At 49.7% G+C, this 24908-nt stretch overlaps 1 protein-coding gene across 5 annotated transcripts in view; it reads left to right on the forward strand.

Annotated features, from left to right (window-relative positions):
- The window catches only part of LOC121157379 (ubiquinol-cytochrome-c reductase complex assembly factor 1), a 98857-nt gene extending 84428 nt beyond the window's left edge, over positions 1 to 14429 (forward strand). For 4 of the 5 annotated variants that reach the window (XM_040981573.1, XM_040981575.1, XM_040981574.1 and 1 more), the window contains 3 exons: positions 4502 to 4579; positions 9239 to 9352; positions 12087 to 14429. In XM_040981573.1, coding sequence (XP_040837507.1) covers positions 4502 to 4579; positions 9239 to 9352; positions 12087 to 12221 — 327 coding nt within the window. In that variant the 3' untranslated portion in view covers positions 12222 to 14429. The remainder of the gene's footprint in view (positions 1 to 4501; positions 4580 to 9238; positions 9353 to 12086) is intronic. The other variant, XM_040981576.1, reaches the window with a different exon arrangement.
- Positions 14430 to 24908: the final 10479 nt, after the last annotated feature.

The following is a 24908-nucleotide window of genomic DNA, read 5'->3' on the forward strand; positions in this document are numbered from 1 at the left end:
CAAGAAAGGTGACCAAGAACAGAATACCAAGAACCTTGTGGCGTTCATGAAGGAGTTAAACCCTGACCTCCCTCCAGTCCTATATCCATGTAGTCTCTGTTAAGCAGTCACATAAACGTTTTTAAGAGCAGCAATGTGAAAAGGGGTAAAGAGGAAGGCAAATCGGCCTCAAATGAACTAGCATCTCTTTAATGTTCCTCCTCAACAATACCACCTTAATTAAACACGTGTCCTGCAGGATTCCTGATTGCCTCGCTCTTGTTCCCCGTTGCTTGTCTCATTCATTAATCTGCTTATTAGTGACCCTGAACTCTTGCATCCCTGTTTTTTTTGTGTGTTCTTTTTTAATATACTGTGCCGTTCCCCTGGGACATAAACTCCAGGACCTGTCCCTGGCCTGCTCGTGTTTGTTTTCTTTGCCCCTTGTGCCTGCCTCTGCTATAACATTTGTAGTATGTGTTAAGTAATCCTTAAGGTAACATTTTTATTATGTCATAAAAAGTGCATGGCAAATATATTATAACTCATGGACTTTGTTTAAAAATGAACGGATAATTTATTGAGTGTGTTACATGAGCCTTGCTCCCCTCCCCACTTGAGCTCAGACCTGCTGCTCATTTAGCCGAGTCTCCTATTGAGTGCTCCCGCCCTGTGACATGCTGGGAAAGCAGACAAGTGGTTGGCTAGAGATGACATCATAGTTTATGTACTCAATAAAAATTTAATTAAGTCATTACAGGAATTGCAGTCATCATTTAACCCTCTGATTTCTTCTGTTTAGTTTATTATTAAACATTCAGTAATACCAGTGACCAAATCCTGATGCTTATAAAATATCTGCATGAATTTTAATGGTTTAAATAAATGGGAAAATATGAGTAACTGATATAAAAGGAACCTTTTCCTTGCAGTGGCGCTGCATGTATGGCGTTATATAAAAGCAAAGCATCATGGAAAGGATGAGTTTTGCAGGAGAAAAGCCTGGCACTGTCTGGGAGAGGATGCTCTTCTGCTGGTTGCATCGTGTGTTCATGAACACGATGCTCCACATAGAACAATCCAGGAGGCAGTGGCAGGACAGGGAACCTGCACATCGGAAAACAAAAGCTTATGCCAAAGAGTAAAATCCAGCAGGCTTTCACTAGAGAACAGCCCCCAGCTCCCCTTGGCTGCTGGGCTGGCTAGAAGCGCTCAGCGGGATGAATCCAGTCGTTCAGGAAGCTGCCTGTCACTCACCCTCACCCGTTGCCTTCAGATCATGTGTCTGCACTGATCAGGCTTCCATGCGCTGCCAGGAAGGGCCCTTTTCACGAGCCAGTCCAGGCAGGGTGATGGTGTCTGAAACCCATTCCTGGCTGTGGCAGCTTGCCATGTCTCAGCTAGAGGGGAAAGGGACAGGCAGCTAGAGGTCCTTGGAGTTAGAAATGTCAGAACCAGAGGGTAGCTGAGCCTTGCTAGTAAGGAGCTCTGTTTCTGCTTCCTGCTTTCTGAGCGATAGCCAGTCAGGATACAGGTGCCTCCCGAGAAAAGTGCTTGTGTGCCCACATGTTGGGTGCCATGCTGAAGAGGTTTGCAAACTGATCCAGAAATGCCCTGCAGGTGGTAAACTAGGCAAAGTAGCAGAATCAGATTGTAATCCTGGCGTTGGCTTTGACCATAACGTGATGTGTCACCTTGGACAAGTATCTTAGTCCTTTTGACTCTCAGTTCACTGTTGCCTTAAGTGTGTTGAAGTAGGTGATCTCTGGGGCCTTCTGAGCTCTCAAGGTTAATGAGTTGGGTGCAGCCATCTCTACTGAGCAGGTTCAGTAGATACCATTTTGTGGCTTGGGCTTTTCTTGCACAGTTAAGAAAACAATTATAGGAGTGGGGGGAGCCCTGCATTGGGTATCCAGAGGTTTTGATGACAGTATCATCACCACATGTCAGAAGGAATGCACTCTAGCTCTGGGTTTTTTCTTCTTTTCTATAATATTTCTTTTTTCCTTCTCTGTTTCCTTCTTTTCTTTTCTTTTTAAGGCAGAATTACAGAGAGAAAGAGATTTCTTCTCTCTACTGGTTCATTCCTTAAATGGCCACAATGACTAGGGCTGGGCCAGGCCAAGGCCAGAAGCCAAGAGCTCCCATATGGGTATTAGGGCCCAAATACTTGGACCATCCTGTACTGCTTTCCCAGGCACATTAGCAGGGAGCTGGGTTGCAAATAGAATAGCTGGGACTTGGACTGGCATCTACGTGGGATACCTGTATCACAGGTGGAAATTTAACCCATTATGCCACAGCACTGGCCCCTGGCTTATTTAATTCTTCCTTTCAATCAGCCCATTCTGGGAAAAAAAAATAGAGTAGAAGTTTGGAGCAATATGTATTTCTGAAATTTCAGAAACTTGGAAGGTAGGCAGATGCAACAACAGCAATCAGCAAAGCCAGTCAGTATCATTGGGTAGAACATTCTATGCATGATACTAGGGCCAAGTATTGGGCGTGCCAAGATTAATCAGACATAGTTCCTTGCTAGTGGATGTTCCTTGTGAAGCTTGCATGCTAGTGAGAGAGATTGTACCACACTGTATTCCTGGCATGTGTGTTGTGGAGTGTGGGGGAACATGCATGGAGAGTAACAATAGATGGATGGTCCACAAGGCCTGGAGTGAAGGTGAGTGGGGGAGGGCGTGGTGTGCACTCCCAGCTACATCCATTCTCACATTTTCCAGCCCTGAGCTTCACAATTCTGTCTTCATTTTTGAAAATTGTCCATGACTATAAAGTATTGGAGCTAGTTTTAGTTTTATATAAACAAACCTGAAGGTATTACTCATATTTCCTTGCATTTGCAGAGTACTCTGCAGTTTACCAAGGCTTTCAGCACAAGTTGTTAAATTAATGAATGAATACCTACTAACTCACTTGCTCTTCGATCAGCTCTGGGTCTAGAGTGTTTAAAAGACAGGGAAATGGACTCGGAGGGATTGACTTGCTCTAGATCACATCCTCTACATATAGCAGAACTATGGCCCTGAACTCAGGTTTTTCGATTCTAAATCCAGATCCTTTCAACTCATTCTGTCCTCCTTCAGGGACCTATTGTGAATAGTCCTTGATTTGTGAATCAAAGTCAAGTTGTCGTCCTGGAGGTGGGAACCTGTTGAAGCCGAAAGAGCATGGGCTTCGGATTTAGACCAACATGGATGCCAATCACAGCTTTCTCGCTAGTTTGCTCTTAGACCCAAGGCAGGTTACTTCACCTGTCTTGAGTCTGTCTGTTGGTGACAGTAATGCATCTGTCCACATGAGTTCCAGTAATTAACAAAGGGAATAATATCCATGAGGTGCTCAGGAGATGGAGAAAGGGTAGCTGTGGTCGTAATCAAGGTCATTAAGTACAAATAGTATTCTCCATATAAAGACTCAGATGACTTTCAGTGATTTCAAAGACTTTGTCAGGTTGAATACTGAGTCCTCACTCTAAATTACACATTAAACTGGACTTGCTGCTGGGACCCCAGAAAACCATAAGGCAGAGGCTCAGCCCTCAATTATGCCAAAGCTCTGCCTTGCTGGAAACAGCGAGTGGCCTGCGCTTCAGCTTGGAAGGCCTCCTTGTCCTTCTCTGAAAGCAGTGTTCCCAGGTTCCCACTGTGTCACTGGCACTGAATCTCTGAATCCATCTCCCAGCATGAACTCTTACACTCCAGAGCTACTTACTTCTTTCCCCTCTTCTCCACCGCTTCAGGGACTCCTTTCTCCTCAGTGTCTCATCGATCTCACCTTCCTTTCTCTTTCCTCCTCATAACTTCCTTCCTTTTGGCCTTTTGCCACAACAAACTCTTTTGAGTGACTCTTAAGACTTTTTTTTTTTAACCTGATCTCAACAAACATTTTCAGTGTTCTGCCTGTTCCTGTGTGTTCACCCTCCTTGGACCTACCCATACATTTTCTTTCTGGTTCCTGAACTTTTGTACACCTTATTCCCTCTTTCTGGAATGCTGCTCACCCTTCTCAGTATCTCCTGTTACTCTCCTTCCTTCAAGCTCTGCTTAGACATCACCTCTTAGGGAGCTCTTCCCTGGCTCCCACAAGCAGAGGTCATTTGTACTGCAAATAGTTTATCAATCAGCGCATTTGGAATAAGGCTCAAAGCAACATATTGTAGTGTAATTATAAAGTGTATGTTTATATTCAGTATATTCTCAGTGGTGGTATGTGCCCCAAGAAACTGTGTCTTATATCTATTTAGTGTTCATGGCATCCTTCTAGCATAGAACCAGACATAGTTGGTGCTTGGCTCATTAAACTATTTTGTGTCATTTGTAATCAGGACTTAAAAGAAGTTGGCAAACTGGGGAGAACCCTGACAGAACAGGGAATCAGCAATGCACAAGCACCTTGTCGGGGGACCCTGTCTCTTACTCTACTCAGAGTCTGATACTCAGAGCCAAAAATAATGCTTTTGTTGGGTTTTCCTTTATTTTATACATTATTCTTACCATTTTTTCTATAGGTTAACCCCTATATCCTGAAGAAGAACATGATCCTGATGACAAATAATTTTTATGCCGCAATCTTGGGATATGATGAGGTAAGATCATTTGTCAAGTCTCAGACCAAGCAATGCCACCACCAAAAGCTATATATATATATATATATATATATATATATATATTAAGGTAGTTATTCCAAAGTCTCCTTTTACTTTTGTACCTATTTAATTTTTTTTAAAGAATCAGATTTGGTTAGGAGCGGGTGGAGACAGAAAGAGAATGAGCTCCTCCATGTGCTGGTTTATTCCCCAGATGCCCATGGTAAGTGCATTGGGAGCTGGGAACTCAGTCCAGGCTTGCAGCAGTTGTGGAGGGACCCAGTTACCTGAGACAGCACCTGCTGCCTTCCCAGCATATGCATTAACAGAAAACTGGGAAGGGGAGTGAGCTGGGACTCAAACCAAGGTAGGATTCAGGCCAAATACCTGCCCCTCCCCATTGCCATCAAAAGCTTTTGATGAGACCTTCTGAGGGAGGCTTCCAGGACTCCCATCACTACCTTCCATTTGACTTAGTATTAACTTCTCCCTCTTTGACCTAGCACCTGGGTTAAATGTTCCCAGCAGTTCGCCTAGTGCTTGAGAACCAACACTACCTAGTATAGTTATATCAGTCAACTAACCAGCCTTTATTGAGTCCTTGCTTGGTGTTTGATGGAGAGATATAGATAAATCAGACTCAGTCTTCTAGAAAAATCACATGCCTTCACTTCAATGGTAAAGCAATATGATTCATTTTTTTTAAAGATTTATTTTTATTATTTATTTATTGGAAAGGCAGATATTCAGAGAGGAGAGACAGAGAGGAAGATCTTCCGTCCGATGATTCACTCCCCAAGTGAGCGCAACGGGCCGATGCTATGCCGATCTGAAGCCAGGAGCCTCTTCCGGGTCTCCCACCCGGGTACAGGTTCCCAAAGCTTTGGGCCGTCCTCGGCTGCTTTCCCAGGCCACAGGCAGGGAGCTGGAAGGGAAGTGGGGCAGCTGGGATAGAACCGGCACCCATATGGGATCCCGGGTGTGCAAGGCAAGGACCTTAACCACTGCGCCACCGCGCCAGGCCCAATATGATTCATTTTTAAGGTTCGTGAAACTGGATATAAGAGGCTGAAACAGAAATGGAGGGGCATTCCTCTCCAAACAAGTCCCTGGCCTTAAAGAAAGCTTTCTCAAAAGTGTTTGTGGTATCCTTCCACATGTTATCTGTACTTAGAGAAAAACACCTCAGTATTTTTCTTCTTTATGGAAATGGGAATTTTGTGATACACACTATTTTCTAAAGTGCTTTTTTCTTTTTAAAAGTTTTTTCTTTTTTTTTTTTTAATCAAAATGGACAATGACAGAAAGAAATCCTGCATGTGCTGGTTTACTCCCCAAATGGCTGCAATGGTCATGGCAGCACAAGGCCAAAACCAGGAGCCCAGAACTTCACCTAGGTTTTCATGTGAATGACAAGGACTTAAACATTCAAGCTTATCGTGTGCTGCTTTCCTAAGCGAATCAGCAGAGAGCTGGATCGGAAGCAGACAAGGCAGGACTCAAACCCATGCTCTGATATAGGATGTTAATGGTGCTAGGTGTAACTTACTGGCTCAGTAACGGTATTTTCATTGAGCCGTAGATCTTGAGTGTCCTCCCATATCTAAACATTCAGATCTGTATTTGTTGATTTGTTAGATGATGTATTTATTTAAGAGAGAGAGAGATCAATCTCCCATCTGCTCGTTCACTCCCCAGATGACAGCAATGGCCAGGACTGGACCGGGTAGAAGCCAGGAGCTTCATCCAGGTCTCCTAAGTGGGTGACAGAAGTTCAGATACTTGGGCCATTACCGGGGAGCTGGATTGGAGGTGGAGCAGCTGGGACACAAATTTACCCATTTCGGATGTTGGCATTGCACATGGCAGTTTTACCTACTACTGTACCACAACTCTGGCTCCAGCTCTTTTTTTTTTTTTTTAAGATGTATTTATTTTTATTGGAAAGTCGGATATACAAAGAGAAGGAGAGACAGAGAGTCACATTAGTCACACTTGATGTGCTCCGTGACTGTGGGTTGGCAGTGCCCCTGTGTTGGCTGTGCAGGTAGAGGACATTTCCACCACGACAGAAGGTTCTTGTTGGCAGTGCTGTTCCACAGCAGCCCTTTCTTACAGTCTTGTTTGGTCTGCTCCTTCCATGGACGCAGCGCTATCAAGTCAGTTGTCATTGAGTGAGACTCTGCCATAATGCCCAGGACATTCTCCCAGCTTGCTCTCAGCCAGTATATACCTCTGCATCTCCATTTCCTGAGGGCTGCTTTCTCTCTATGTGCTTTCTGAGGAAAAGCAGGTAGGAATCCTCCTGGACTGTGAGAAACTTACAGTGCAGTGTAGCTTTGGGCTCCTGAAACTGTTTCTCCTTCTCTGCTTCCTTAATATAAAATTGGTACTTTTTCACTGACTTCCTAGCATTGATTTTTTTTGTTGTTGCCGTTTTTGTAGCACTGCCTCTCTGTGCCAGGTGCAATGTTCTGAATAGAACTGGTCAGACACCCTCCCCAACCTTATCAGTAGATGCTGGTCTAACTCTAATTCCAGTCAACTGGGTAACCCATAAGCCTCAGTGTCCATGGTTTTGACATGGGGATGGTAACGACTGCCCTGCTGGGTACACAGTCATTAAGAATGGGTGCATAAAGGGACCTGACGAACGGAGCAGATAGACCGCCATCCCTGTTAAGGAGCCTGCCTCTTGGTTCTCTTCCAACTGCCCAGGAGCTCCTGATGACTGAGTCGCCCCCGCTGGGCCATCTCACCTGCCCAGAGCAGCTAGGTATGGCTCCCAGCTCTTCCAGTCCCAGACTCTGTTCATTCCCCAAGTCCCTAAGCCACCTGCTCTGTCCCCATTCTTGTTCCTACCTGTGTAGCTAACACATGTAGGTTGCAGCCAGCAGCACTCCAGCATGTGCCCAGGGCAGTGCAGACGTAGGCAAGCTGTTGTGTTAGCAGAAAATTTGGAGAATTGATGATGTGCCTGAACTTGTCTTTGACTCCTAATAACATCTGCCAGAAGATGGCTTTCCTGACTCAGCCATCAGGCCAAGACTCTTTTGAGCTGTGGAATTTTTAGGTGTGTTTAGCAGAGGACATTCAGAGCAGGTAGAATGTTTTCCACCAAACTGTCAGCACTCCACAGAGACGTGGCCATGCCCAGCAGCAGGCCTAGAGCCAAACTGCACATAGCAAGTGCTCTAGAGACCAGCCCACAGTCTAACAGTGGGTACAGGGTCCTAAGTCTTTGAGCAGTGTTTACCAGTTACAGAGCTTTTGATGGCCATTATTAGTTCTCCTCACTGGAGCATCAGGGTTCATATCATTATGTTGATTTATTAATACATGAGACACTGGAGCTCACGGAAGTGCTGATGGCCTTCCTGGAGCCATACAGTCAGCAGGGGATAGAGCTGACAGAAGTTGGCATTTAGACTCAGGTGGACTGGCTCTTCGATCCTGCTGTTTGAACAGTATCCACAGCTGCCTCACACACATACTTTTCTTGTCTTTGATTCAACATGTTACCTTTAACAAAAAACCTTCACATTGTCCTGCTTCTGTAAGTTAAGGATGCTATAGGCAGAGAAAGTATTTTAATGAGAAAGCTGAGACCCAGCTCTGGTGAATTGCCGCTAACACCGAGCTGGGCAGCAGCAGATCAAAGCCTCGATCTGATCCCTGGCCTCCAGGTTCTGCACTCTGCCTTGGCCCCAGGACAGGGCCACTCCTCCACTTTTACCTTGTCACTGTCACTCCTGGGAACAAGGACCACCTCCTCGCCCCTCCCCAGAGGTCCAGGTTAGAAAGCAGCCCAGCCTGGGGCTGAGGATCTCTTTTTACTTGATCTTCCCTGTGCAAGCAGAATTGATTCGTAGCACACATTCGGAATAGTATATTCCTCAACTCTAGAAGAGGCCAGGCCAGCCATGGCCAGCCTGGAGTTGGGTAACTGAAGAAGCAGATACCTGCTTTTTTTCTTTTACAGATTTCTGCCCTTGCATAAAACATAAAGGCACAATCCAGGGCTGCAACTTGGCAGAGGAGGCTAAGCCTCTGCCTGTGGCACTAGCAACTCACATGGGCACCGATTTGAGTCCTGGCTGTTCCCACTTCTGATTCAGCTCCATGTCAATGGCCTGAGAAAGCAGCGGAGGAAGGGCCAAGGGTCTCCACTTAGGAAACCCAGCAAAAGCTCTGGACTCCCAGCTTTGGACCAGCCCAGCTTTGGCTGTTGTCATTTGGAGAATGAAGCATCACATGGAAGATCTCTCTGTTTCTCCTTTTCTCTTTAACTCTGCCTTTCAAATTAAAACAAGCAAACAGCACAATCCAGACACACCCACATGTGTCTTGTATGTGCCCTATGGGTGACAGTGGGAGCACAATCACTCCAGTTTTTCTCCCTGGCCTCTCAAGTGTGCAATAGAGGGAGGTGTTTCTGGGAAGGTCAGTCAGACACAGGTCCCAGCTAGGCATCACCTTCCTCTGGAACCCACGTTCTTGCCATGTGTATTAGATGAAGGGGCTGAGCCAGATGTTCTTCCCAGCTCTGTGGCATAGCTCTTCCATTTTTGTTGCACGGTGTTTGTGATGTCTTCCTGAGCCAGCTCCACAGTGGCCAGCTTGTTCATAGGAGACAAGTCTTTGTGCTGTGTGTTCCAGGGGATCCTTTCAGATGACCGTGGGCTGGCAGCTGCTCTCTGGAGAACCTTCTTCAACCAGAAGTGTGAAGATCCTCGGCAGCTTGAACTGCTGGTGGAGTATGTGAGGAAACAGGTGAGCATTCCTCCCGGAGATCTGTGGATGCTAGACGATCAGGATCATGGAAGGCTGAGGGGACTCTGACCACATCGCCTCAGTAGCAAGGAATGGGAGAGAACGAGAGAGGAACAGTTGATGAATACCCATCCTGCTTTCAGAACCTTGCAGCTACTCATTCTCTGCACATTTTCTTGTGTGCTGCGTGCCAGGTTCCATGCTAAGATGCTGGACCCACAGAGTCCTGGACACTGGTTAGAGCAGCAGCCAGCCACTGTGACTAGGTTCGCTTCCTGTGCCTGATTCCTCATGGGCTTGGGCTCCAGGAAGTGTTCCACAGACATGCTGCAGCCTCTTTGCACTGGCTGTTCTCCACAGCCATGCACAGTCCCCCGCTCACCCCTGTGGATCCCCAGAGCTCCCCAACATCTGAGCTGTAGGAGGTTTCCCAGCAGGGACTGCTTACCTACCCAGCTTTCTTGGAACCGTGGGCACTGAACTCCTTGCTCTCACTGCTCCCAGAGAACTCATACTTCATAGCTGAGTGGGCCAAGTGACAGGGACAGGAGGACCTTCCCAGGATCTCCGGTGAGTCAGCTGCACAGCTGGCCTTGGACCCCAAGCTGGGTGATTCATGTGGCCACCTGAGGCCTCAGCTGCTCCAGACAGCTCAGCAGCTTGGCTGTCCCGTGAGTCACCTTTGCTTTCTGAGCCTAAGTACGAAGGGCCTCACCCCATAGTTATTCCCTTGTTCACCTGTGTCCATGGCCTTCTGATCTCCAGGGTCAGGAAAGGGAAAGCCAGACCCTAGCTCCTCAGGAAAAGACAGGGCCCATTGTACTGGCCAGTTGGCTATGGGAAAAGCCACGTCTTGGGGATCTTGAGGCCTAGGTGGTGGAGAACTCCAGAAGCCAGGACTCTTGTTTGACTGTTTTTCAAATACGCCAGAGCCAGGGGAGAGAGCAGCATGGCAGAAGGGCCCCACCCTCAGAGAGTTCTGAGCCCAGCACAGTTGCCTGGACTCAACCTCAAACGGAAGTAGCAGTTGGCAAGGCACATGCTGTGTCTACTGAGAACCCCATCCAGCTTTTCCATCTGCCAAGGTGGGTTCATGCCAGGGCACCTGTCCACTTTGTGACCGGACACAGCTGGGACCTCTCTGAAGACCCTAAAGGAAAGGGCTACCACCCTAGTGTCCTCATAAGGAGCCCCCTGTAACTCCAGTGAAAATTGGACAATGGGAAAGCAGAGATTGGGGCTCTTAGGAACACCAGAAGCTCTGCTGGGGACAGTTCTGTCATCAAACCTTTGAGCACTGGCTGTGCCAGTTACTTGCTGGATAAATAGAGATTAATAAGGCCCAATCGTGTGCCCTGAGGAGCCAACTCATTATTTGGTGAGGACAGTGAGGCACTCAAGCCGCCCTGGAGCGAATGGGTCTGAGGTGGCCTTTGGGTGGGCCCGGGGCTGTGGAAGGCAGGGCAGGGACAGGCTTGTTGGGACCCAGTTGACAGGGAAGAGGCCCCTGAGCTGACTGAAGTCCGGCACCAGCATGTGCTGCTTGGTGTGTCCAGTGGGCCAAGACCCAATCAAAGAATGTTGAGATTTTTAATCCAGGAGATGGGCAACATTGAGGCGTAGAGGATGAAATGGAGTAGTTGGAAGGAGGTGTAGGTTTTGGAGAAGATGACAATGCAGTTAAGCTTCCTTTCTGGGTTGAGAGCAGGGCATGTGAACATCTAGACCTGAGGTGTATGTGAGAGGCCAGTTTGGAGTTCCAGGGCCAGCAGCTTGAATCCTCGGAAGAGGGGGTGGCCCGAAGCCCAAAGTAAAGACAGTTCCCCTCCCTGCTCCCCCAGTTGGGAGGAGCTCATCTGTTAAACCTGCTGTTAGCTTGTGCTCAGATCACTTCTCACCCTGGGTTTTGCCTCTGCTTGAAGGTGTTTCTCATCCCACTGCTTGCCCCACCCAGAAGTCCCCCGCAGTCAACTTTTTCTCCTGAGACACAGCCCTGCATTTACTCCCTGGCCTCCCCTTCCCCTCCACCACAAGTGGTCCTGCCCTAAGGCTCCCAGCCCGAGCATCCAGCATTGCCCAGGACAGTGACATCCCGGAGGCCCAAGGCGGAAGACAGCCCAGAGTGGACCCAGTTTCTACTCCTGGATGTCAGAACAGCTGTGGGTTTGGGAGCAGGAGGACCCAGGACTTGTGGGCTCTTTTATGGAGGGAACACTGGGGCTATAGCTGAGAGTGGTCAGAAAGTAGCAGGGCGGCCTGGGATCATAGCTGTCTTCATGGCCAATCAAGGGCAGCATGGCGCTGGGACACTGACCAGCTCTGGGGTCAGTGGGGACACACAAGCCAGGACCAAGTCCAAGTGAGAAACGCTGTACATGTGCTGTACCCTATCTCTGCATGAGCCCCTAGTGATTCTTTAGTAGCAGCATTGATGGAAATAGATAGGACATCTTCTGCAAGTCACAAGCCCTGACTTCCTGGTCTGCCAGAGCTCTCCAGGGAGGGCCTGGTGGCTGTGGTGTGTGTGGCAGGCAGTGCCCTAAAACCTCCCAGTGAGCTTCCCTGGAACTTGCCTCTCCAAATCTTAATCAGATAATCTGGGAGATAAGAAGTCCTCCTCTCCCCCTAGTCCAGGAGCTTTAACGGCTGGAAGTGCCCTCCTGTCCCCTCCTGCTTCCCTCTGCTTATGCCATGTCACATTTGTGCTGCCTCTGTGCCTGCCCTTCCCTTGCAGATGCAGTACCTGGACTCCATGAGCGGGGAGGACCTGCTGCTAACAGGAGAGGTGAGCTGGCGCCCTCTAGTGGAGAAGAATCCTCAGAGCATCCTGAAGCCCGTAGCGCCTACCTACAACGACGAGGGCCTTTGACACGCTGCCCCCTCCAGTTGTTCAGCCAGCTGGCGTTGAGGAGCTGCCAGAAGAGAAGTGCCTGTGTGTCCCAGGACCTGCAGAGAGAGGCCTGAACTGACCTGTGTACAGCCCCTGTCGCATACCTGTCCCCATTTATGTTTTCTCTCGTGCTCAGGAGTCTGTTCTGGTAGGATAAAGTGCTGGGAGAATGCCTTGCTTTTCCTTGGGAGAGGCTCTAGGCCAGAGCTCTCCAAGTTCTTGGTAGCAGCTGCATGTGACTGACAATGTTTTCCAAAAGCTGAGGAAAGGATGGGTAGATTCAAAGGGGAACACCCCACTGAGGGCCTGCCGTGGCCTAGTAGCAGTTGGTAACACAGTCAACTCTAATCCGGCAGCGAGCCTCTGTCTACTGGCTCTGGGCTACCGGGCAGAGTTGGACATGAAAAGAAGCAGAGCCTTATCTCTGCCAGCCTCTTTTTTATGTCTTTTAGAAACTTTCTGGGTCTTTTAGAAACTTTTCAAATGGTAAATGCAGCACGCTAACCCTGTGCAGCTTGAGGGGAGAGGTCGGGCGTGCCAGCCTCTAGGACGCAGGAGGCCTCTGAGGGCTGCAGGGCTTGTCCCATCCCACGTCATTTGCAGGAGGCCTCCAGAACAAAGGTCCCTTTGTCATCCCCACGAACTGGGTAAAGAGCGTGCCGCCTTCCCTGTCAGGGCCTCCCCTCCTGGGAGAAGCAGTCCTTGGTCCTGGCTGAGTCGTGTCCCTTCCCAACTCCTGGCACATGTGCTGCAGGGCCAGGATGGTGCAGTGCTTGCGTGCCAGTCCCCTCCTCCCTCCCTCTGGAGTGAGGGTCACGTCTTGGGGGACTTTCTTACACTGAAGAAAGGGGCGGGGAACCATATTGCCCCTCCTTCCCCCGTCCAACTTCCTTCATTTAACTTGCTATAAAATGAGTCATATAAAGAAACTCTATATGGGTGAGGTATGTCCCACTTCTGTGAAAACATTACAAATCATCCCGCCTTCTCTGAGTTTATTTAAGAAGCTTTTGTTGCACGCAGAGCCCTAGAGTGAAGCCCCTGTGTGTGTGAGATAATAACACCTTGTAACTCATTACAGCTGGGCACTATTTACAGAAACCAGAGCTGAGCCAGGCAGGAATTTGCTGATTAATTTATTTTTAATGGAGTGAAGTATACCATGCACCAAAATAAACTTTACTGTGTGTACCTAACTACTCCTGGAATGGATGGAAAAATTAATGGAACAGATTTTGGCTCCCAACTCTGCACATTAATTCATATATAAAAGTTATTTGAGCATTAACCCATTTGCTGCCCAGGGCAGCTCCCTAGCCACAGATTCCAGCCCACAGCCCCTGCCATTCCCCCTCCAAGTCCAGCTTCCTGGCTTGCAGGGGAATCCTGGAACCTTGGATGTGGATGTGATTGTAACAGTCATCAGGTCCGGTCCTGGTCCAGAGCCTCATGCCCCTTCTTATTCGGCCCCCGGGAGTGGGGACCCTTGGTGGATAGCTTCAGCTACACACAGGTGACCCACGCATGCAAGCCCGTCTGCATTGTTCCATCCTCCTCAAACAGGGTAAGTCTGAGTTACACAGTAGCTGTGTGGCAGAGAGCCACACTGGGTCTGCAGTGTTTGCGTGTCCCATAGCCCCGCCCCCTGCCCCCAGCTGTCAGCATCTTCCGCTGACTCTGCTAGGCTCTCCCCATCAAGATACTGTCCATGTCCCTTAAACACTGCCAGGCTCTTAGTGGGCTCCCCCACCTTTGTTCCCATTGCTATTCGGAGGCCAAGATCCTTGAGTTTACTTGGATAGACTCTGTCTCCTGTGCTTGCAGCCTGCATCCCTCCTTTTCTAACTGATTCCGCCGCTAGCTCCTTTCCAGCCCAGGCCCACGGCACATGGTACTGCTCACAGGGACCCGTGAGCTGCAGCCATTCCATGGGGATGTGCGTGTGTGTGTGCTGCTGGCCACTTGTGTTTTTCCAGTGTTCAGCACAAGTGCTGGGCTGATCTACATCAGCGTGGTCTTTGATAAGTGAAGCAACCAATGAATGACTCAATCTCCTGCCATCAGCAACAGCTCAAAAACCAAAGCCCCTTCCTGGGCTCTCCCCACAGTTCAGCAGATGCTGACAGTGAGGCTTAGATCTAAGTACTTTTCCGTGTGTGTGTGTATAAAAATCTATGCATTTGTTGATTTCTTTCTTTTTTATCTTTTTTTTTTAATGATTACATGGTTGATCAGGTTGGGAAGGATCAAGGTTTGGGGAAAATTGGGTGAATTTATTGCTTCCAGATTTGCTGTTTCTTCTTGTTGTTCCTGGGGTAAGAGGAGAAACAAAGGGGAAAACCACTCAGGACTTTCCACACATCCCACTGCCCAGGGACGAGGAGCCGCCACCTCCTGTCAACCCAGAGTCTCAATGTGTACGTATTCCGAGGGTTCTGTCCAGGTAGTTTGGACAGTTCTGGAATGCTGCCAATTTCACTGATCCAAGGATGATGTCACCCTCCCAATGTCCATTGGCTCCAGTCACCAAAATTTTCTGCTGTCATCGTTGGTTTAGGGTAGTTGTCCAGTTAGTTCTGTTCTTCTGCTACAGCACCCAATGTGCTGCCTTATTCTCCTTTTACAACAGGGCCTGTGTCCACTGCTCCGCCTTTTTTTTTGTTAAACAGGGCATGCTCTTGCAGGAATACTTTTCCTTTGACTCTAGTATGGAAATCAAGCCCGGAAGCTCATTCCATAAGCAAGTGTTTTTCTAATGAAAGTTTCACTGTACAAGAAGTGAAGGGTGTGAATTCTTGTCCTCAGGGAGCTTGCCCTTAAAGACAATTATGTCATTTATTGGTGTTCTCTGTACTTCCAGAAAGGGCTAGAACAAACGGACATTGTTATAATAAGACCATAAAATTATTAAAGTTTAAAAGATGTAAGTGTTGGGAGGGAAGAGAGTGAAAATGATGATGTAAGAAAACCTAGGCTGCTAATAACCAACTTTCGTTTTTTGGATAATATATAAAATCCTTTTAAAATATTTATTTTATTTGAAAAGCAGACTTTATAGAAAGAAAAGAAGATCTATCGAAGGTTTTCAATCCGCTGGTTCACTCCCTGAATGCTGCCATGGCCAGAGCTAAACCAGAAGGTTCTTGCAGGTCTCTCACATGGGTACAGGTTTCCAAGGCTTTGGACCATCCTCTGCTGTTCTCTGGGCCACAAGCAGGGAGCTGAATGGGAAGTGGAGCAGCTGGGACACAAACCAGCACAGCACATGGGATGCTGCACCACTGCGCCAGCCCCGTAATGTATAAAATATTTTAAATGCATTGGTCTCATGACAGTTTTGTAAAATAAGAATTCATTGCCTATTTTATTTTTATTTGCACAATAGTTTCTGTTATCCCTTTTCCACATGTGAGGGAACCAACACCCATATTATCGTTAAGAAGGTGCCCAGGATGAGAAAGAGCAAAGATTTCTGCAGCCTTGCCCTTTCTCCACACCACACTGCCACCTTGAGGACAGCAGGGCTTTCTGCAGCTGCATGTAAAACCTTGTCCTGAGCTTCCTGGCAGCCAGACACTTAGGACGTGTATACAGTGTCAATACTGTGTGAGCGGTTATAGGGAGTCATGACAAGAAAACTGTTGGGGCTGACAAGATGGCTCAACTGACTAATCGTCTGCCTGCAAGCGCCAGCATCCCACATAGGCACTGGTTCTGTCCCAGTTGTTCCACTTGTCATCCAGCTCCCTGCTTGTGGCAGCAATGGAGTGTGGCCCAAAGCCTTGGGACCTGCACCGTGTGGGAGACCCAGAAAGAAGCTCCTGGCTTCTGGCTTCAGATCAGCTCAGGTCTAGCCATTGTGGCCATTTGGGGAGTGAACCAGCAGACAGATTTTTCTATCTCCATCTCTCCTGTCTGTACATTTGCCTTTCCACTAAAAATCTTAAAACAAGAAGTCTGTGTTTTTCTACATAGATCATTTTTTTCTTCCTAACATTTTTGAACTGCGGTTGGCTGAACCCGTGGATGCAGAGAGCCAACTGAGTGCTTCCCACTAGAGGAAACACACAGAGGTTAGCATCGTGGACAGTGGATCAGACTGCCATTTGGGACCTGCAACCCATATCTAAGTGCCCGATTCCGAGTCCTGGCTACTGTGCTTCCAGTTTGCGTTCCTGCCCCTCTTATGGCTAACCCAGCTGGAGCTCCTGGCTCCCGGCTTTTGGCCTGGTCCAGCTCTGGCTGTTGGGGGTACCTGGGGAGTGATCCAGATGGTGAAAGAATTGTCTGTCACTCTTAAATAAGCAACCTTTTTTAGAAAAAAGGAAAAAAAAAAACAGATGTTTTTCTTAATTTTCATTTGTTAAAAAAGATTTATTTGGAAAATCAGGTTACAGAGAAAGGAAGAGACACAAAGAGATCTTCCAGCTGCTCATTCACTCCACAGATGGCCACAGCAGCTACACTAGGCTGGGTTCAAGCCAAGAACCAGCAGCTTCATCTGGGTCTCCCATGTAGGTGGCAGAAGCCCAATCACTCGCTCCACCCTCTGCTGCTTTTCCCAGGCCATGAGCAGTGGGCTGGATCGGTAGTGGAGCAGCCAGGACATACACTGGTGCCTGGATAGGATGTTCATGTAACAAGTGGACACAAGTGGCAGCTTTACTCGGTGTTTCACAATGCTGTCAGAGGAAGTTATTACAAATAAACGGCATAACATTGGGCCCCGCTTGGTAGCCTAATGGCTAAAGTCCTCATCTTGCTAGCGCTGGGATCCCCCATGTGGGCACTGGTTCTAAGCCCAGCAGCCCTACTTACCATCCAGCTCCCTGCTTGTGGCCTAGGAAAGCAGTCGAGGATGGCCCAAAGCCTTGGGACCCTGCACCTGTGTGGAATTTTCCCCCTCGTGGGGTTCAAACTCCTGAGATATTTCAGGGAAAGCCTTCCCTGGAACTGATGCCTGACCATACACAGACCCCCCTCTGGCCAGAAAATAGCCACATCTTGTGGGAGAAAGACCCTCTTGGGCTGGGGCTGGGGAGGAAGACCCCCTCAATACCAATCACAGTTCTCTATGAATGGGCCATGGCTGGGTTGCCACTGATTGATGCCAAGTGACCTGTGGTGAAGCCGAGCAGTGCGGTGTCCCCCGAGCGTAGCCACCCTGCTTTGGTACACTGCTGTGTCAAGGGGATATGGACCTGAGATGATCGCAGTGCCCCCGCGGAGGCAGGACTGAGGATTTGAGATAGGAGCCTGTCCGTGTCTACTTGATGGTGTCACTGGATGAGTTCCCAGAGACTCGTGGGGTGAGGAGTACATGGGTGAGGCGTAAGGGCTCAGTGCGATCACAGAAAGACTGAGAGAATGTAGTTAGCAAAGGGTTAAGAACCATATGGTGTCTTTGGAGGTTCGTTGATGAGAAGAAACGGGGAGAAGAGGGCCCAGCCCACTAGCCTGGTGGTTAAAGTCCTCGCCTTGCATCCACCAGGATCCTATATAGTCGTCGGTTCAGGTCCCCAGCTGCTCCACTTCCCTTCCAGGTCCCTACTTGTGGTTTAGGACCCTGCACCAACGTGGAAGATGCCAAAGAAGCTCCTGGCTCCTGGATTCAGATCAGCTCAGCTCCAGTCTTTGTGGTCACTTGGGAAGGGGACCATTGGATGGAAGGTCTGTTTTTCTCTGTCTTTCCTTCTCCTTATAAATCTGACTTTCCAATAAAAACAAATAAATCTTAAAAAAAAAAAAAAAGGAAGAAGAACAGCTGGATAGAAAGAAAAGCTGAGTAGGGGTCTCATGCCACGCATAGTGCCTAGTGCCATGGTGGCTGCATTCCTGCTCTGAAAATAGGGGCCTGGCCTCCCCTGAGACCAGCAGATAGGAAGAGCAATGGGGTGCTGCGGACTTGTGGGGAGAGGCCTCCAGGCTGGGGAAGGAGACAGAGTTCAGTCCAACTGGCTCCCATTTCTCCGGGCCCAGAAGTGGAGCCTGTCAGCCCTTGGGATGAAGTAGGAGGGAAATGGACCCAGCAGATGTGTGAACAGAGAGCAGAATGATGCCCTGGTTCTGCCCACTTCCTGCCTTCAGTGCACTGGGTCCTCCAGGTCAGGCCTCTCGTCTCACCCTTCCCCCAGAACTAAGCATCTATCACAGTTTTTCTATGGCTTCTGAGGTGTATTGACAAGTCTGGGGCGCAGGACCTGCCCCAGCCAAGAGGAGAGTCAGGAGAAGATTCTGCCTTAGGGGACTGATGAACTGTACCGAATGAGGCCCATCCACCTCTGATCAGGGGGTCAAGGGCCTGAGAGACCCCCACCCTCGCTGCACAGCTGGGGATCGGAACCCGCAGACCTGACCCTGACTGTGGGATAGGAGTGGGGACATGGCTCCTCTGAGGTTCCAGAATAGGTCATGGTCTCTAACCCTAAGCACCTGGTTTATAGCTCAGCCTCATCCCATGCTTTGTAATTAGGAGTACGCCTCTCCTACTGAACTGTGAGTTCCTCCAGGGCAGAGATGAACTCTCAGCTCGTCCTCAGGACCCCAGTGCCAGCTGGAGTGCGTAGTTCATCCATTTTGGATGGTGGATCAGTGGGATGGGTAGGGAAAGGCGGCTGCAGCAGTAACATCAAGAGTTGAAGAGGTCTTCCCCTCCCAGCTTCAGAACAGATGGACCCCCCACCAAAAAAAAATTGGCTTTTGTTGCTGGCAAGGCTGAGGAGTGGAGCTTTCTTTGTGGATGAATGGACATCCTGCCCTCCCTTGGCAGCACCCAGAGAAGGCATGCCTTTTGCCGACAGCAGAACCAGAAACCAAAGTCAGGCAGACCTGAGCCCAGTTCCTTCCCTAAGTATCAGTGAGTCCAGCCATTCTTCCCCCCTTGGGGAGAAAGGAGCCTGGGAAGGCCAGCAGTGGAGTTGGGACTTCCCTCTTTGGGAAATGAGGAGTGGGGTACACCCCCTCCCTCACCCCGACCACTACAGGATGGGATGAGCTGAGTGGAGGAGGGCACAGGAGGATGATTCCATCATCTAAATTCGGACACAGTTGTCTTCCCGGAACCGAAGGCCCAATCCTGCATGTGCTGCAGAGGCCCCCCTGCTCACTCTGCAGATGCATGCAGGAGGGAGGACCTGCTTCCTCCCCGCCCTGGTGAGCGAGGGTGGGACCACTCTACAGGTGGAGTCTGGGGCCATGTTGACCTTCAGAACCAGCCTTGGGTCCAGAAGAGGTCAGAAACTGGGCAGGGGGAGCTCTCTCCTGCTGGTCTCTGGACCTTCCCGGAGCCCCTGCCCTTCCACAGCCTGCAAGGCATGGCATCTGTCCCGTGCTGTGCAGCTGTGACCACCTACAGTCAGGCATGGCTGAGGTGAGTCCATTTATGTCTCACAATGTAGTGAAAAACATGACAGTGGTCCCATTTTTACACATCAAGTTGTGATGTTTTAGCTCCCCCATAGAGTAGCCAAACCGCTGTTGAGCCAGGGATCTGACTCGGCCCAGGACACTACCACAGTAATTGCATGGACCCAGTCCTCGGGCTATCCGGTCAACCTCCTAAAGACCTTGTGGGACTCCAGAAGGGGAAGCCACACTCATTCCTGGGAGGCTGGTTCTTGGAGCCACCCTGCCCCTAGGGCCTGCTTCAAACCTCCATGCTATCAAGCTGTGCACCCTAGCAGGGCCCCTGGGGCGCTTCACGCTGTGGCTCCAGAAGGCGTCACAGACTACATCCTCCTTCTGGGAGCATAACCCTGCCCTCTTCCTCTGGCCTGGAACACCCCACTGGCCATCCTGTACCTCCTGAACCCTTCCTCATCTTTCCTCCCAAGAGCAAGCTAGACTGGGGGGTGGGGTGCTCACTACTAATCCCCTTGCATCTTGTTCTTTGAGCTCCCCTACTAGTCACCAGGTACTCCTCTCCAGGGGTGCCTAGGGCAAGGTCTGTGACAGTTGGCATCAAGGCAGCCTGCAGCTGGAGGGCTGCTGTTCCATCTCTGCTCTCACCGCCTCCACACAACAGTCACCTACCCAGGCGCCACTCAGCTCGTAAGAGACAACTGACAAGATTAAATGGCCACCAGGATGGCCACACGAGGCCAGGCAGGCGCCTGACACAGCTCCTGGACAGGAAAATAGCTTCATTCCTCTTAATAACAGTCATTAAGGGACCTGTGCCCAAACACTGCAGCCAGAACCTGGGCTTGGGTCTGTGTGAATGGCTCCCAGCACGCTTAGGCCTCACCCAAAGTTATAGGTTCCACCCTTGCCCTCACCTTGCCCTCCATTCCTTCAGCCCACAGGGAGGCTCACAAACTCCTATGAGCATGTCAGGGTCTTATGGGGACCCTTTCTACTTTTTCAACTTAGTCTCCCCTCTTGAACATATGTTATACAATCCAAATGGTTTCTTGATTTATGTCATCAGAAAGCAAACTGATAGAGAAAAGGAGTGTTTCCAACTGCTGGTTCATACCACAGATGCCTACAACATCTGGGGCTGGACCAGGCTGTAGCCAAGAATCTGGAACTCCAAACAGTTCTCCCCCATGGGAGACAGGAAGCCAAGTATTTGGGCCCTCATCTGCGGCCTCCCCAGGTGCCTTAGTAAGAAGCTGGCCTGAAGACATGAGTCAGGACTCAATCCCAGGCATTTGGACATCTGATGCACACATCCTGATACTCTACCACCACACCCATGCCCCCTCTGCTTCCCTAACGTGAGCTTCCTGGAAACAGACTCAGTTCCTAGTTCAGACACCAAAGATTGCCCTGGACATGCCGGCACACAGACCTCCACACCAACAGGTGCACACGCACTGCTGTGCAGCTTGATAATCCAAAACAACCACGCAGGCAAGCACATGTCCCCGACAGCAAGTACACGTGTCCTCAGTTCATTAGGCTTAGCTGCACAGACTCTTAGTTGAACAATATGAAATTGCCACTATCCACCAGAGAAACAGAAAGATCTTCTGTCTCCTGGTCCACTCCCCAAATAGCTGCAACACCCAGGTCTGAGTCAGGCTGAAACCAGGAGCTTCATCCCAAGCTCCCACGGACAGCTTCCTCTGTCTCCCCAGGAACACTGATGGAGAGCTGAATAGGAAGTAGAGCAGCCAGCAAGAACTGGTGCTCCATAGGGGCTGGGAGCATTGCTAGCAGCAACAACCAGCTGAGCCACCACACCAGTCCCAGACATTTTTTTTTATTATTATTTATAAAAATTTAACCCAGGGCCGAGTGCAATAGCCTAGTAGCTAAAGTCCTCGCCTTGTATCCACTGGTATCCCATATGGTGCCAGTTCCTGGCTGCCCCACTTCCCTTCCAGCTCCTGCTTGTGGCCTGGGAAAAAGTAGTAGAGGACAGCCCAAAGCCTTGGGACCCTGCACCCACGTGGGAGAACTGGAAGAAGCTCCTGGCTCCTGGCTTCAGATCAGCTCAGCTCTAGCTGTTGTGGCCACTTAGGAAATGGGCCAGCAGATAGAAGATCTTTCTCTGTCCTCCTCTGTAAATCTGACTTTCAAACAAGTAAATTTTTTTTTTTCAGTTGAACCCAGCACAAATTTAAGGAAGATATTCAAAAACTGTAAAATTCTAACAGATGTACAAGTAACATTTTTCACAGTAGCTAAAAGGTGCAAATAGGGCAGGCATCCAGCTCCCTGCTAATGTGCTTGGGAGAGCAACAGAAGATGATCCAAGTACTTAGGACTCTGCACCCACGTGGGTAACCTTGGCTTCTGGATTCAGCCTGCCCCAGCCCTAGCCATTGTGGTCATCTGGGGAGTAAGGCATGAATGGAAGACTTCTCTCTCTTTCTCTCCCTCTAATTCTGTCTTTCAAATAACTAAATCTTAGAGCTTGGGGAAAGCCAACATTTTGGCACAACTGATTGTGCTGCTGTTGGGGATACCCGCTCCTATATCAGAGTGCCTGGTTCACGTCCCGCTGCCTCGCTTCTGATCCAGCTTCCTATTAATGGACCTGGGATGACAGCAGGTGATGACCCAGGTACTTGGGTTCCTGCCACCCACAGGGAAGCCCTGAGGGGAGTTCCGGTCATGTATTTTCCAATGGGCCTAACCATGGTTATTGTGACCAACTGGGGAGTGAACCAGTGGATGGAAGACTTCTCCCTCTCCCCATCTTCTATCACTTTGTCTTTCAAACAAATAGATAGACAAAGCTTGTGACCCATGCATCCCATGTTGGAGTGCCTGGGTTTGAGTTATGGACATACTGGAAGGCAGCAGGTGATGGCTCAGGGGCTTAGGTCCCCGCCACCCACCCAGCAGACCTGGTTTGAATTCCAAGCTTCTAGCCTCAGTTTTGTCCCAGCCCTGGCTGTTTTGGGTATTTAGGGAGTAAAAAGATGGAAGATCTCTTTCTCTTTGTGCTTTTCGAATAAATACTTTGGGGAAAAAAAAATATTTAGTTGGTTTTATTGGAAAGGCAGATCTATGGAGAGACGGAGAGACAGAGAGATAGATCTTCCACATGTTGGTTCACTCCCCAAATGGCTGCAATGGCCAGAGCTGGGCTGGTCCAAAGCTGGGAGTCAGGAGCTTTTGCTGGGTCTCCCAAGTGGGCACAGGGGCCCAAGGCCTTGGCCGATGTGCTGCTCTTTCCCAGCCCATTAACATGGAGCTGGATCAGAAGTGATGCAGTCAAGATGCAAACTGGCACCCATATGGGATGCCAGCAATTGCAGGCAGAGGATTAACCAGTTGAGCCATTGTGCAGGCCCCACAAATACTGTTTTTTAAACAATGGAAGCAGCCCATCAGTGATGGATGAAAGTGTCCGTCCATGGATGAATGGAGAACCCAAATGAGATATACCCACACAGAAAGATGTTATTCAGCCTTAAAACAAAAAGGAAATTCCAGCATATGCTATAACATGGATAACCTTGAAGACATTCTAGCAAGTGAAGCAAGTCATGACACACACTGTGAGAGTCCACCTAAATAGGGTGTCTGGAGCAGCCAAATTCATATAAAGAATGTGGTTTTCAGGGCCTGGTGCAAGGGGGAAATAGGGAGTTGATGTTCAGTGGACACAAATCTTGAACTTTGAAAGGTAAAGGTTCTGGAGACATTATAGGGGGAACAGTATGTGGGTTGGAGGACGGGATGGCGGGGAGCTAACCTGAATGCAGCAAACACAACCAAAGTGGTCCAGGTAACATGCATTTTACCATAGTTAAAAAGAAGCAAAAACCGGTATGGTGAAGTGGAGGGATAAACACAATTAACATGGCAAGACACCTGCCCCACCTGCCAGGAGGCTGCTCCCCTTCCAACCAACCTCTAGATAAAGCCCTAATGAGGGCCCTGCCACCTCAGCTGCCCCCACAGCTCATTACCCGCCCACGGCAGGCTTTGTTTACTCAGCCCCCTGCCCCTCACCCGGGCAGCCTCCCCAGGTGGATGGGGGAAGGCAGGGAAGGAAGGGCCCTCCTGGCAGGAGCCTTGGTGCTCCAGTTTCTGCCCCTGCCTCTGGGAAGGGGTAGGTGACAGGCCTGGCTCTGCAGCTCCCAGCCTGGGGCTTCCACATGTCCCCGGACCTCTCACCTCTAGGTTCCGCCCAGACATACCTCAGCCCCATTCATCCCTGGTCCTGGGGCTCAGCTCAACTAAGGCAACTTGGAAGTCCCCCTGGTCCTCTCTTCAGGCGTGTGAGTGTTGGACCCGTGCAGAGCTCTTATGGACAGGCAGGACCTGGGCTCCAGATGTGGTTCTGATGAGCCCAGAGCAGTCAGGACAGGGTTGTGGGACAGGATTTCTGTCTGTCAACCTCATCCCTCCAGAGGGAGATCATGACATGTGTTTGGCCTGCTTCCCCACCTGCTCTGGCCACCTGCACCAGCCACCTGCTGCCCCCTTCCCCATAGCCAGGCTTCTCTCCTAGTGTGACGAGCACAGACTGTATGTGCTCTGAGCCTTTGGCCCTTGTTGGAGCAGAGAAGAGACACCTGCCTCTTTGCCTCCTGTCCTTGCCATGCGTCTGCTCACCCTCTAAAACCACCTTTTGCATTCTCAGCACTTGATACCCAGCCCTGGAGAATGGGAAAGAGACTTGAGGCTAGCCCCTGGGGATGTGGCAACTTGGTGTGCCATCCATGCTGACCTTCTCAAGGACCTCAGACCTCCTGGCTTAGGGTAGGCAGATACAGGAGATTGTGTTCCAGCCCTGCCCAGCCCTGCCCAGCCATTCCGAGGGGCCAGGGGTGAGGGTCACTGCTCTAGATCCCTGGAGGATGAACTTTGGTCAGGGTGGGCCAGGGGTAGTTAGGATGACGGAGAGTGCCAAAGCAACTGTAGAGAGAGCTGGCAAGTGAGGGAGGGATTGGCAGATGTCCTTGAAGACTGTGGGGCATTGCTGGGTCTGTGTGCACAGAGCTGGGCATGCACTGTGTGTGCAGTATCTGCGGGAGGTGTGGCTGCTCTGTAGGTTAGCATGTGTCTCGTTCTACGTGGGTGGGTTTGAGAGAAATACGTGGTCTGCATGTGCCAGCCCATGTGTTCCAGTCTTTATCTGGATGTCTTGAGTTTCTTAGCCACCCTGAGTGTGTGTACATGTGCATACATAACCCTGGAGCAGGCCTGGGCCACCCTTTCCTAAAATCCAACCTCCCTGGGTCCCTGAAAGGCCCAGGG

The sequence above is a fragment of the Ochotona curzoniae genome, unplaced genomic scaffold (genome assembly GCF_017591425.1).
Source record: "Ochotona curzoniae isolate NIBS_2020 unplaced genomic scaffold, NIBS_Ocur_1.0 contig_3520, whole genome shotgun sequence".
Classification (NCBI taxonomy): domain Eukaryota; kingdom Metazoa; phylum Chordata; class Mammalia; order Lagomorpha; family Ochotonidae; genus Ochotona; species Ochotona curzoniae.